Source organism: Acipenser ruthenus, chromosome 21 (assembly GCF_902713425.1).
Source record: "Acipenser ruthenus chromosome 21, fAciRut3.2 maternal haplotype, whole genome shotgun sequence".
NCBI lineage: Eukaryota > Metazoa > Chordata > Actinopteri > Acipenseriformes > Acipenseridae > Acipenser > Acipenser ruthenus.
This window is the reverse complement of record NC_081209.1, coordinates 8,531,576-8,544,950: the sequence shown is the minus strand read 5'-3', so window position 1 is coordinate 8,544,950 and position 13,375 is coordinate 8,531,576. Positions and strand designations below refer to the sequence as shown.

General features: G+C 37.0%; 2 protein-coding genes across 5 annotated transcripts in view; one reads left to right on the top strand and one right to left on the bottom strand.

Moving 5' to 3' along the window:
- The window catches only part of LOC117427723 (rasGAP-activating-like protein 1), a 51,095-nt gene extending 46,995 nt beyond the window's left edge, over window positions 1–4,100 (bottom strand). Inside the window, exons 1-2 of the mRNA XM_058994746.1 lie at window positions 3,549–4,100; window positions 2,073–2,129 (exon numbers count right to left, since the gene is read on the bottom strand). Coding sequence (XP_058850729.1) covers window positions 2,073–2,129; window positions 3,549–3,613 — 122 coding nt within the window. The 5' untranslated portion in view covers window positions 3,614–4,100. The remainder of the gene's footprint in view (window positions 1–2,072; window positions 2,130–3,548) is intronic.
- Window positions 4,101–6,702: 2,602 nt separating this feature from the next.
- Window positions 6,703–11,311, top strand: LOC117427933 (protein DGCR6-like). 4 transcript variants are annotated; one of them, XM_034046329.3, is made up of 6 exons: window positions 6,703–6,825; window positions 7,339–7,461; window positions 7,961–8,121; window positions 8,727–8,827; window positions 9,207–9,347; window positions 10,430–11,311. In XM_034046329.3, the coding sequence occupies exons 2-6, from the start codon at window positions 7,349–7,351 to the stop codon at window positions 10,514–10,516; spliced, it is 603 nt and encodes a 200-aa protein (XP_033902220.1). In that variant the 5' UTR covers window positions 6,703–6,825; window positions 7,339–7,348; the 3' UTR covers window positions 10,517–11,311. The 4 variants fall into 4 exon arrangements, with proteins under 4 accessions (XP_033902220.1, XP_058850728.1, XP_058850727.1 ...); XM_058994745.1 differs by having other exon boundaries at window positions 7,239–7,461; XM_058994744.1 differs by having other exon boundaries at window positions 7,039–7,461.
- The last annotated feature ends 2,064 nt before the right edge of the window (window positions 11,312–13,375 follow it).

Genomic DNA, 13,375 nt, shown 5'->3' with positions numbered 1-13,375 from the left:
TGCAGCAGTATTCTACCAGGCAATTCACACAACACCTCCAGGGCTGTCTAGGGCATTGCTTCTCTGAAACTGCTGGCAACACCTCGATAGTTTTCTAAAGAAAACAGTTTCAATTACGAAGCAAAATTCTCAATAGAAAATAAAACACTAAACTTTAGACGCGTACAAGCCTTTCGGATATAATACTGTTGAATTGTAATACTTTATAATATCTGAGGTTATGAATCGACATATTTAAATCTACAGATAGTTGCACAAATTGCCACGTGGACTTAAACTTTTTCATATATTAGCCCCTGCACCTGGGTTGGGCTAAGAAGTTTTTTTTTAATCTGCTTAACTTTGTAATGCTATACATGATTTAGATTTTCTTCTACTGTTTTTTTTTTTGTAAGAGTCCCACATACAAGCACATGTGCTAGTCTTGCGTGATTACGCTTCAATGATCTTCTCAGACCAGTCAGAACCAGAGTCCAGTACGGCTGGGACAACACAAAACAAAACCTGTATTAGATGGGGAAGCAGTGCAGAGCTGAATGGAATGAAATCTCAACTGACCAGTTAGCACAGTGGGTCTGTAATACACATCTATACGGGTCACTCTTTAACCCTATATTGATCCACTTTATATTCACCTTGCTCTGTCTCAAGTGGGGATGGGACATACTGCATATCCATGATGGTGTTTTTGTATTTACAGAAATTGCAGTTTGATTGTTTCAAAGCACTGTATTGCAGATAGTCTTGGTGCGTTCTTCTAGTTCTCAGAAATGGCATAAGTCGACTAGACAATGTGTGTAAATCAACTATGAAGGATATAAAAAAGGCATTCTTGAAATAAGTGACCCTGAACTGTTTTCTCCTGTGGTGTGATCTGCATGACTGTATGTTAATTTACTGTATCAAATATTCATGCTGAGTTTTGTCTTAAGCGAACCGTTATCAAGATATAGCCTACATTACCGTGACCAATTACAAGCCCAGAATGATCCATCAGCAGGTCAACATGAAATTCTTTCTGACAATTTATTAGAACCTGCTAATATCGGGTTAGGCCACTGCTTGCCCTGATCACAGCATTGACACAATGTGGCACAGACTCCACAAGCTGCTGGAGAGGTATTAATCCATTGTTAATATTTCATGCAATTACTCTAGAGAGGTAGGAAGAGGAGGGTGATTAAGAATCCATCATTCAAATTCAGTGCATTGAGTTCTCAAACCATTCACACACTGTTCTGGTCTGGTGAATGGGTGCATTACCGTCTGGGTACAACTGATTCGCCATGACGCGTAAGTAAACTACAGCATTCGTTCAGCCTTCTGGTGTAATCAAGGGACCCAGGGCATGCCAGGAAAACATGCTCTGGACAAACACCAGAGCACTGCTAAATCATGTAGACAGTGCCTAATGAAATGGCCAGGCTACTGGATACCTTTTTTTCCAGATCTATCTAAAGTGATGTGCGTAACATGTACAACACTGTACCCCTGTAACAGTGGATTTCCATCCCTTCAAGGGATAATTACACATGGTAGATAGCATACTTTTTAATGGGCTGGAAACCATGTCGACTCTATTAATTTCTTTAGAAAAAAAACAAAAAACACTGACAATAAGCTCTAGGTGTTAGACTAATATGCTAGGCTAAAAGAGCCATAGAGCATGAAGCTTTGAAGAATCCCACTTTGTGAAAAATGGAAATGTGATTATCCTGTAAATAGGTTCAAATAGCAGCCAGGTTACAGCTGTAATGACTTCTGTGAAGCCTGTACAACTTGCATGCATAGCTCACCAGGATATGATTCCCTGTAAACAAATAGAATTATCAGTAGAGAAAGCAACTTTGTCTCATTTTGTTTATTTGAGCAGTGTAACAGGGTGGAGGCTGGGACTGTGACACAGCATGTGGCTTACATAAAAGTAGCTTTGTAAGTCATTTTAAACCCATTTCAAATGCCTGTGTTAATACACATAGGAATACAGAGTCCAGTGCATTGCAAGCTAAACCTTTCACAAGCTCAAAGACATGCAATAACAGTTCAAGTGAAAGAAGAAAATAAAGACTTACCTGGCCACAACTTCATTATCCACTTTCACTATGCAGTAAGGATCACTAGTACCGGAGCTGCCATTATGAAAACGACACAAACACAAGCCATTGTTAATGTGAGCTACACATATCTCATAACGCAGCCTCATTGGGTACACATGCCTATTGCATTGCATGGGATTGAGACACCTCAGACCTCATCCTGTGCCATTGCATTCAGTCATTGTGCAGCTACGGTCTCCATGCTTAAGACCATTCACAGGTTATCTGAATAAGTCTTTATGCACTTGCAAAAGTTCTGCGAAAACCACATACCCTGAAAATAATGCTGGAAACTGTGATTTGGGGGATTCAAGTATATTGCACTAAAAGACAAGCCTTGATGATATCGACACAGGGATATTTGAGGAATGACACAAGAGCGAAAAGAAGGCTGCAAGAGGGATGCAGTTTGTGTGCCTACAGATGTACCTGTAGAGAATGTAAACAAACTGGAGAGTCAACGAGTCTGTTTTGTTAGCCAGTTATCAGAATTCCTATTTCAGAATAAACACATTGAGGTCAGCTTTACCTATTACATCCCCGTCGTTTGTGAAGACAGAAAATGGTGCAGAAAACATAGTCATTTCTGTGGGTTTTGTAAAGGCAACTCGAAACTTCACATCACTTGGGGTTTTTACATGTACCTCCGCTGATTTCCCACAAGAACTGAGAAATAAGACTTGGTGATCGACTTCTTGCACGACAGCATGATTGTCACTGACTAAACCCACATGAACAAGTCATATGTTCCTCAATGCTGCAAACTCTCTTACCACGGTGCGCATTTGCAAAGGGTAACTGCGCTTCAATAGCATGCACTTAGCGTGCTGCTGTGAATAAACCGGTGTTTTTAATCCACGACCCCGAGCTTTCTCTAATGGAGTTCAAGTTGCACTATCCTTCATTGCACTTCATTGTATGATTTTACATTACCACAGAAGAGATAACAAAAAAACACAATTTAAAATCATAATACATAATATTTCACATTTGCCAACATCTTCGTTTTGCAAAACATGGCAGCATTTAAGTGTTACGCGTTTTTTTTGTTTGTTTGTTTGTTTTTTGTACCGTTATATTTAGCTAACTGGAAACCTGTTGCTAACTGTTGAATTGCCTGTAAAATTCATGCATAGATATGCAGTGTCCAAAACACTGCACGCATTGACTGCAATCCATTTCTTAAAAGTATGAATTACTCTGTTGTGACTATAACCTAAACCTGCCTACACCTATTCAAAATAAAATCAACATATTTTCAAAGTTGTAATATCTGACTTTTTAAATATTGTATTTTGAAATAACGGGAAAATGGTTGGAATTGTTTAAGCGACTGGATTGTAGACTATAACTAGAATTCTAAAAAGATTTAAATAATAATAATAATAATAATAATAATAATAATAATAATAATAATAATAATAATAATAATAATAATAATAACAAACTTACACGTCTTTAGCAGGTAGATTTCTTCCTTCTACAATTCGAAAATACAAAGAAGTGTTTTTGGCCATTATGATTTTTTTTCTACTTCTTTTTGTTCGATGAATGCACTTTCCTTTAATCAAATCGTACTGACATCGAAATTTCTCAGCGTTAATCCAGGTGGTGCTGCTGCACAGCTAGTTGCCCTCTATGATGGTGAGCTGCACACAGAGACATACTGCGCTTTTGCTGTATTGGCTCAGTTAAAAAAAAAATCTGGGCACTGCATCAAAAATCGTAATTTTCCCTTCTTGCAAAATCAATTAAAAACGCAGTGTTATGATGTACTGAGAAAAAGCGCAAAACCTCTCAATCTCAACCTGACACCAGTTACCAACGCAAACCAGCCATGGACTTGTTGAAACATCCACGAGCTTGTTGAAAAGTGCACTTTTCTGCACGTGGTGCAGATTTTGCAGACGGGGCGAGCGACATTCTGCGGTGCAAATTAAAGGTCCCTATCAAAAGATGAAGACGGCCTCTCGTGCAGTGTTTGCTGGAGGCACTTTGATGAAATGACAGGTAACACCGAGTGGAGCTACGCGTAACCGAGACTGCAAGAATAAGCTTCTATTCATTGCTGGGGTTTTTGTGCCCCCTTCAGACCAGAGCGCGTAAAGTCGTTCCAGGGAGTATTAGCTAGTTTGATAGTACAGTCATTACTCGTCTTCTGTGCAGTTATGGTGAAAGCAAGGGATCCGCCGCTCATGATCCCCATCTCAAAAAATGTATTGTTTCATATGTCCCCCGTTGAGATAATATTATCCTATAGGAACTTGACGTTTAATAAGTCCCGTGTGCATGTTATACATTAGGTTCAGTGTTTTTGGCTGATACTTTCTCAGTTCTGTACTAGTAGCCTATGTTGTGCCCCAGTAAATAGTAACGGTATGGGCCGTCACTCTATGTGAAAATACGTGACACACTAACAATATATTTATTAAGACAAACAACTAAAATATGTTAACTGTAAACTGACTTTTTTTTTTCTAGAACCACAATGTCAGAAGGTTATCAACTTACACATTCAAGTATCATAAAAAAGGGACAGCTAACATTTACAGTAAACATATATTGGACTGGTTTTGGTATTTGATTTGCTACTACGTTTTAGTTTTGCTACTACCTAGCTTGAATAGGTGTATTGAGAGAGAGAGAGAGAGAGAGAGAGAGAGAGAGAGAGAGAGAGAGAGAGAATGTATGGGTCACAAATCTATTACCACACAATAAGTCTCGAGTTAGTTTTGAGCTAGCAATGCACTCATTGTTTGTAAGTTTCAAACCACAAATAAAATTGCTTCCTGAAACGAAAGAGATAGCGACCCCTCACTTCTAGCACTAGACCACTGTTCTTGGACTCTTTTAAATCCCTTGTTCTATATGTTTAGTCTCTTGTGCTCATAAAACAGACCGCGGTGATGGTCCAGAGTGTGTATACTGAACAAGGTCATTTCAGCTGTAAGGGTATAAGGTTGTGTTGTGCTGACAAACCTTTACAGGAATTAAGATAATAACATTAATAAACACTGTATTTAAAGCCATTTAAAATGCTAAGGGACAATGGTCAGCTTTGACTGGCTGAAATTACGCATTTAGCATTTCAGTTGATTTCTGACTTGTTGAGAATTGATAAATAAAGACTTTGTGATCGACTGTTTGTTGTAAGACATATTGATTGTCACTGACTAAACCCACATGAACAAGTCATACGTTCCTCAATGCTGAAAACTCTCTTACCACAGTGCATTTGCAAAGGGTAACTGCGCTTCAATAGCATGCATTTAGCGTGCTCCTGTGAATAAACGTGTGTTTTTATTCCACGACCCATAGCTTTCTCTAATGGACTGTGAGTTCAAGTTGATTTTACTATGCTTCACTGCACTTCAATATATGATTTCACATTGTCACAGTAAAGACGCAATAATAATAATAATAATAATAATAATAATAATAATAATAATAAATCTATTTAAAATCATAATACATACTATTTGACATTACAGTTTTTTTTTTTTAACCTATTGCTATAACAAGGAAGAGTTGTATACCTGGCTGCAAATCGCTTTTAAAGAAAAATAGTTTTAAAAACATCTAAAAAGTGCTAAGAAATATGAACAGGAATATGAGAATTCTTCAATAACATGAAGTGGCCCAGTGAGACTAAAATATAAATTTTCTCCAAAAATGAGACCACGGTGTGTTTGGAGAAAAAAAGGGAACACCTTCAGAAGAAAACCTTGTGCCTTAAACATAGGGGTGCTTTAGCAGATCAGGGCCTGGAGACATTTAAGTGACTGAAGATCGAATGAATGCAGCCATATATCAAAACATTCAACAAAGTACAACTATACCATCTGCTTGCAGACAGTTTATTTTCGAACAAGACAACGAACCAAATCATGCGGCTAAGTCAGATTGAATCCTTTAAGAGCACGAAGATAAAACATCTCGAATGGCCTTTGGAATGATGAGAAAAAAGCTGAAGTCAAGCATTGTGTATCCAATTGTATGAGCTGAAGGAAACATGGCAGACAGAATGAGCGCAATTTCACCAACACGGTGTAACATACTGGTTAAGAATTATCATAAACGTCTGAAAGCCATGATAAAAACAAAACGAGGACACATGAAATACTAATGCGGCATGCCAATACTTTTGTCATGAACAAATACTTTAAATTAAATAAGTGTGTCTGTTTTTTTTATGAAGATTATTATTTAAATTGGTAGAAATTGTGTATTTTTATTTTTGTTTGATTAAAAAGTCGTTTACGAAATGCATGTCCTTGATTTGTTATTTGAATTTAAGGTTGCTGTTGAGATGTCACTATTAAAGTAAACACAAGACGCATAATCTCAAATTTAAAATGCATTCTGACTTGCGCTACTTGCTTACTTTTGGTCTCTGAAATATTCCTCAATTGTTAACATTTATTTTGGGACTTATTTTGATTATTCTCGCGCGCTAAATGAATAACACGAAGGATTAAAACATTATTTATTTGTTAATTAATATATAAAATAACGACTCATTTACTGGAATAAATTGATGAAAACATCGTAACGCATCTTGCTATGCTACGAACCACTTATATACAGGCAGGCACACTGACAGTCCTAGTAGTACGTACATTGTTTGCGCCAGCTCTATATGGGTCCTTCTTCAGCCTGTCAAATGTGGTTAAAAACAGAGGAAAGCAGGGTAGTGAACTAGGGGCTGCCTGTTTGCAAAACTGACATGGTAAGAAAATAAAAAAATACGGAATTATTATAAGTGCTTTAGCTTTTAACGCGCGGGTTTATTTATCATAACCCGACAAATTAACGATTGTTATACAACTACTAGACGTTTTTTACAAATGCCGGTTCTTAAAGAAGAATATACGAATGCATGTTGTTGTTAACATCAAATACCACTCAGAATAATTTGTACGAATGTTTAAACTTTCAACAGACGTGGCTGACTTCCCAAAAGAGATATGCGGTACGCAGAGTGGCATCCTGTATTCACGTACTATATCAAAACCTACCTGCAGACAATCTACAGCGCTAGATTCATTGCAATTGAAACTATACTGCACACTGTCATTAGTGCTGCCCCTCCGTACTAACCACAGGATCATCCCCAGTTAGTCTGTTGCAATGTTTTTCTAGTTTAGGATCATATGGACATTTCAATTCTGCACCTTTTACACGTGAATCATCTTCTATTGAAAACAAGTGATGCGTGAAGGGCAACCGTTTTTGTACATAGAACCCTTTTAATGATGGATAACTTCCTGGGCATGTATGAAGAACCAGCCGATTCAACGAAACAGCAGGAAAGGCATTACTATCTCCTGTCGGAGCTCCAGAACCTTGTTAAAGACTTGCCCAGGTAAACGCACCCTCGCTATGCCTGTTGTTCAAACAAGGAATCGGTACCACTAAGATGTGCTAGCTTTACATTGTGGTGGCCACTGCATCTGTAAACACCATGCAGGGAAGTTTTTGACAACATTTTGATAGTTTGATGTTTATTGTAGAACATAAATCAACCTTGATTTACTGAACATAAATTAGATACAAATAAATAGATGTATTATGCATGTTAATTTGTAAATGTCCAAAATATTGCATAATCACTGCCCTTGTAGGTAACAAAACTGTTTCTAATGACCATTTATTTATGTATTGTGTTTAGAATTGAAAGTTATCTCAAGGATTGTTAGCAGTTCAGAACCACAGTTTCGGTAGAGGGAGTAGACCACGTTTACAAATTGAATGAATTAAAAGTAATACAAATAATTGCTGTGGTCACATAAATAAATAAATGCAAATCATTTCAGTAAGTGTTTTTAAATTGCCGTTCTTTTTTTTTTCTTCTCTCCCTTCAGTTCATTCCAGCAACGCCTGTCGTACACCATGCTAAGTGATCTGGCATTGGCACTGATTGATGGGACAGTATTTGAGATTGCCCATGGTCTGCTGGATATCCAACACCTGACAGAGAAAAACCTGTACAACCAGAGGCAGAAACTGCATGGCGAGCACAGAGGTAGGACCAGCAAAGACGAGATAAGGGCTTAGTCAGTCTAGGTGCTAATAATAATAATAATAATAATAATAATACGGATGGTCATGTCAGAATTAAGTCAAAAGTTGTTGGTTTTAAGCTATGTACAACACATTGATGAACAGCAAAAACAGTAATCACATTTTCTCCAAATCCTATTTATTAACATTAGTTTACTGTGGTATAAGACCATGTGTATATACCTCATAATGTTCATACAATGCTGATCAAATAGCTACCCCATCCATCACTGTTCATCTCTGTGACCTGCCTAGTGTACAGTGTAATTCAAGGCTATTGTTCTGCTTTAGATCCATCTAGAGAAGCTTACAAATGCTTAGAAAAAACTGTTCGTTCTTACTTTGTATAAATTTATAGTGATAATTGTTATTGTTATGTATTTCTTAGTTCCGTTGCTCCAATTTAGAATGAGAACTGTTTCTCAATTCCTCTGATACAGTTATAGAGATGAAACTATTGGACACTCCCATCATGAGAGATAATAATGGAAGCTATTTGGTCTTGAGTGGGGGAAAAAAGGACACTTCTGGAGTATACACAAAATGTAAAATCTTTCTTTCTTGAAGGACTCAAGCAAGAACTGGTTCGAAAACACAAGGAAGCCCTGCAGTCATGCAAGACACACAACCTGTCTGTTCTTAGAGCAGCCCAGCAGAGGGAGCTAGAGGTAAAGCTTTCTTTGAGTGGCTTCAATTTCAATTTCCGACTTTCTACAGTCAAAAAACACGTTTGTCCAGTTTCTACAGTTCGTACATAAAGAATGAAAAGTATTGACAACATTTAATAGGTAATATGAACTTTGTCAAATCTACTATCGTATAGCATTCCATGATTTATAATGTTGATTATCAGAATCAGATTAATCTTTGATTCAACTAATGTTAATGGTAAATAACTACTTTAGGCTTCATATAATGTACAGTAGTTGCCTATTCAGTAACATACAACTGTGTTGCAGTCCGTGTACTTTAGCTTGTTTCCTAGTGCTTTAGAATACAGCCCAGGTATAGACTGCTGCTTTGATTTGGTTTGTGTGTATTTAACAGGCTCTGGAACTGCGTGTTAAAGATGAACAAAGGATGATGGATGAAAAGATCGTCCTAGAGCTGGATCAGAAAGTGGTTGACCAGCAGAATACCCTAGAGAAGGCTGGGGTTCCTGGATTCTACATAACAACTAACCCCCAGGTAGCCTGGATTCAACTGGCTCTTTGATTATTTAGCTAAATGTTTCAAAAGTTAAGAACCAACAGGAAAATAGATATTAAACCCTAGGGATGATGCCTTCAATTTTTTCACCATTTTGTTAGAGTTGTTAATAGTTTAGCATTTAAACAGTTAATTTTTTTCCCTAAAAGTATTGTCAGAGATATGCATGTTAAGAATAGCGGCCAGTTTTAGTGTTTATACAGTAAGATGCACAGTTTGAGTTATTAATTTAATGTGTTTAAAGATCTTTCCTCATACACAGAAATGTTAACATGCCTCGCACGCATTATTGTAGCAGTGCATCATGAAGTCATGGCACTCTAATGGAGGGCTTCTCGTTAGGGTTGTGATTGGCTACAAACATTCCAAGTATGTTACAGTTTAAACATTTAGAAAATGAAACAGAATCTAACATCACTACTTTTTGAATATGACTTTATCAAACCAACTGTTATTGGTTTGGTCAAATGTTCCTGTTCAGGTACACTCAAAATATGTTGGCGTTCATAGCAACTTTCTTTGTAAATGAGGTTGGTTTGTCTGAAGTTATTCTGATATAAATGGCATCAGATAAGGTTAATGCAAAGCTTTAGTTTGCATAAATAGTTTTCCTAATACTAGGTAAAAGGTTTTGCATACAATATTTGTTAAGATAATGGGCCCTGTTTGCATGCAAAGTCAACTAAAAAATCTTCTGCTACAACTGTAATATCAGGAAGAAGATACAATATTGTACTGAGTAGATTCTTGCAACTTTCAGACTGCTGTAAAATTATTTTCACTCACTTTTCAGTAATTACCTGATCCCTGGCTATATTCCATTACCCTCCTAAATATGAACGTACATGGGAACCACTTCTCCCGAGTGCAAAAATTTATAGACACGGTGACCTACTGGCTTACCATACCTTTTTATGATGCTGACACCTGTAAGGTGTTGCTTGTGTTGCAGATATACACAGCGCACAAAACTCAATAGCACATTAGCTACTTGTGCTAAAATTGCATGGGTAATTTCTATCATTATTACATCTCCTTTTTATTTTAATACTTTGTTTCAGGAGCTGACCTTACAGATGAACTTGTTTGAATTGATTCTAAAACTGCAACAGAAGGAATCTCAATCCGGAGGTCTTTTGAAGCACTGAACCTTCGGACTCTCCAGATCTTTGAAATCCCACACGGTTATTGAAAAACGTGTTTCTGGATCTGAAAGTGACTCCTCAGGCTTGTAATGTTTGAAAGAGGCAGACCCATCAAGATTGGTCTAGTCCATGGATCCAAGGATTTCACTGGACTCTGGTTTCACATGTTCTAGGAAGTTGTTGTATATAACTATATACAATTTAAATACTTGAACATTTAGTCATCTGCCTAAAAGGAACTTTCAACGGATGAGACTAATGGTACTATTCTATTTGCACTATGAAATGGGGAAGTGAAAATAGGTCTTGTTTAAAATCAAATTGAGGCTGCCACTGGTTACATTTATTTTACAGGTTGATCTTAAACAAAGGTCTTACTGACAGTCCTCAAATCATTTTTCAAATCCATTCCAGATCCAAAAAACTGCATTACTTTGAAAGAAAACTGTCCCAGTTTAATTTGAGTTTAGTACTTACTCAGACTTTTGTGCTGAAGAAAATGTAGTTGTATTTAATTTTGTGTTTTAACCCTGTGGACTGACTCTTCCTTTCATATTTGTTAGATCTCAGTGAGTACAGTGTCAGTGGGTGCAAATCAGGGCCATGAAGAAATCCAAAACCTTACCAAGGACGCTGCCTCGTGTATATCAATGCCTTGAATGCATTTGTGTGACTTAGCCATTGATTGTGATATATAGAATTGTTGCGAATTTAATTTGTAATATGATGTGCAGTGTCTGATCACACAATTTTGCAAACAGATCTACTCAATGTTTATAAATAAAATTGTTTAATTTAGTTGGATAGCTGTTGTTAATCTGAGTTCTCCCCCCAAAGCACATAGTGTACAGCAGATCATAGATTTAATATAGGGCTATGAAAGCTTCTGCAATGTTTGTGTTGCTCATTTAGATTATCATGCACATGGTTTTTTTTTGTTCATTTATTCATTGTAATGAGAAACAGTAAATGTGACCTAGTAGTCTGTTTTGGCTACTATGTTGAAACACCATATGGAATAAATATTTTCATTGTTGATTTTCAGAAGAACATCTAAGAGTAATTATATAGTACATACATACACAGGCTGAGCTGAATACAGCACTTCTAGCATCTGGCACTTTAAGATATCACTAGTGTGGATAACTGGAAATGGAAAATCATTGGTATCAACAAGCAGTTAGAAGAAAAGAAAATGCAATCACATGTGCGTCAAATGATCTGCTGCAGGCAGGGGAGTTTCTGATGAGCGGACGATCAGGTCAGCTGGGTATTGAGTTCTGAGCTATAGCAAGACGTAATTTGGTTGTGAAAGCTGTTTGCGTACTGTTCAGTGATGCAGAGAATTATTGCTCCAGTTATGGGGTGGGGGCTTTTATTTCTTACATTTTCTCATTTGATTTCATTATCTATGACACCCCTGTTTAAAAAAAAAAAATCTATTTCTTCAAGAAGCCTAATAAATGCCTACAGATACATATAAACAAAAATGGGTTAATGCAGTAGTTATTGCCAAATGTCAGTATTTTATTTTTCCTGTTTCTGCATCAGCCGCATTTCATACACTCCCATCCTCAATTAGATTAGCTGGGAAAGTCAAGCAGCATCACATGACAAGCTTATAGCTCAGACTGCCTGTCTTAATTCCTAGGGATTGGTGGCTGTCCAGATATTTTTAGATCCTATCTTTTTATTTACTATACCTTTTGTCTTGCAATACTAGCACTGTGTGCTAGGTTATTGTGACCTCAAGGCAAGCAGCCTTACATTGGCAGGCATTATTAGACTGCTTCTTTGATTTGACACATTCTGCAGTTTACAATGGAGTCATGTGAAGACTGGTTTTCATTTACTTATTGAAATATTCAAAGAGTAACTAAAGAAAGAAAATATTGAAATGGACACCCATTACCTGAAACCACATTTAAAGTGTAGAAACCTTTAGACAACTGGCCAATTACCTTGCATTGAAAACTCGAAGCTCGTGCAATGCTTTGCTTTGTTTCAAGGATGGATGCAAGCTCTGACCTTGTAATTGGCCTTCCAGGATCAGAGAATGAGGTGGCATATGGAGAGAGGGGAGTCCCATGGCAATGCAGACATTGTCACCTCCCTCCTCTCACAGATCAATGACAGATGTAATACATTCCTATCCTACATACAACAATAAGAGACAACAATGTGCTCTAGGCCAATGGCATGGCAACTGTCCTGAACACTGAAGCAATAACCAATAATGTGGGGGAATATGTCCTGTCCGACTACCTGTTTGTACATTGTGTTACACCTATGTCTCATCTGTGGAGAACGGGTTATCCAATTATGATACAAAAGGCATTCTTAAGATATTTGTATCTGGAGATTTAAAGTGCCCTGTACTTCTTTGTGTCACACTTTACATACATCTAGAGAAGTTCTTATTCAATTGTTAATAAACTTGGTTTGGACATTCTTTATTACGAGTATCATATATGGAGGTGTGTCCATCTGTATGTCACACTTACATATGGATACCGAGGATTTTGGTCAGAATGATCTACTTTTTAATGTTCCGGATAGCTCTAATTTATTATTATTATTATTATTATTATTATTATTATTATTATTATTATTATTATTATTTAACATGTATTTAGTATTCACAGTCTTCTTGTGGATCTGTTTGGTTTATATATTCCACCACAAACGCTTTAACTGGTAAGGAGTTAGTCTCTTATAAAAGTTTCCCACGGTATTGTTTGCTCTTTTGCCATGCTTTCCCCATTGTTACACCATGCATTTACCATAGTTTACTCTGGCTTGCCATGTTTTTGTAATATTCTTGACCATACCCCACTGGGCTTTACAAAGCTTACCTATGCT

Excerpts from the sequence above, each read along its gene's own strand:
- LOC117427933 (XM_034046329.3), top strand. The coding sequence starts at position 7,349 with ATGATGGATAACTTCCTGGGCATGTATGAAGAACCAGCCGATTCAACG. Across the intron at positions 7,462-7,960 it reads CTTGTTAAAGACTTGCCCAG|TTCATTCCAGCAACGCCTGT; the intron begins GTAAACGCACCC and ends CTCTCCCTTCAG. Across the intron at positions 8,122-8,726 it reads ACTGCATGGCGAGCACAGAG|GACTCAAGCAAGAACTGGTT; the intron begins GTAGGACCAGCA and ends TCTTTCTTGAAG.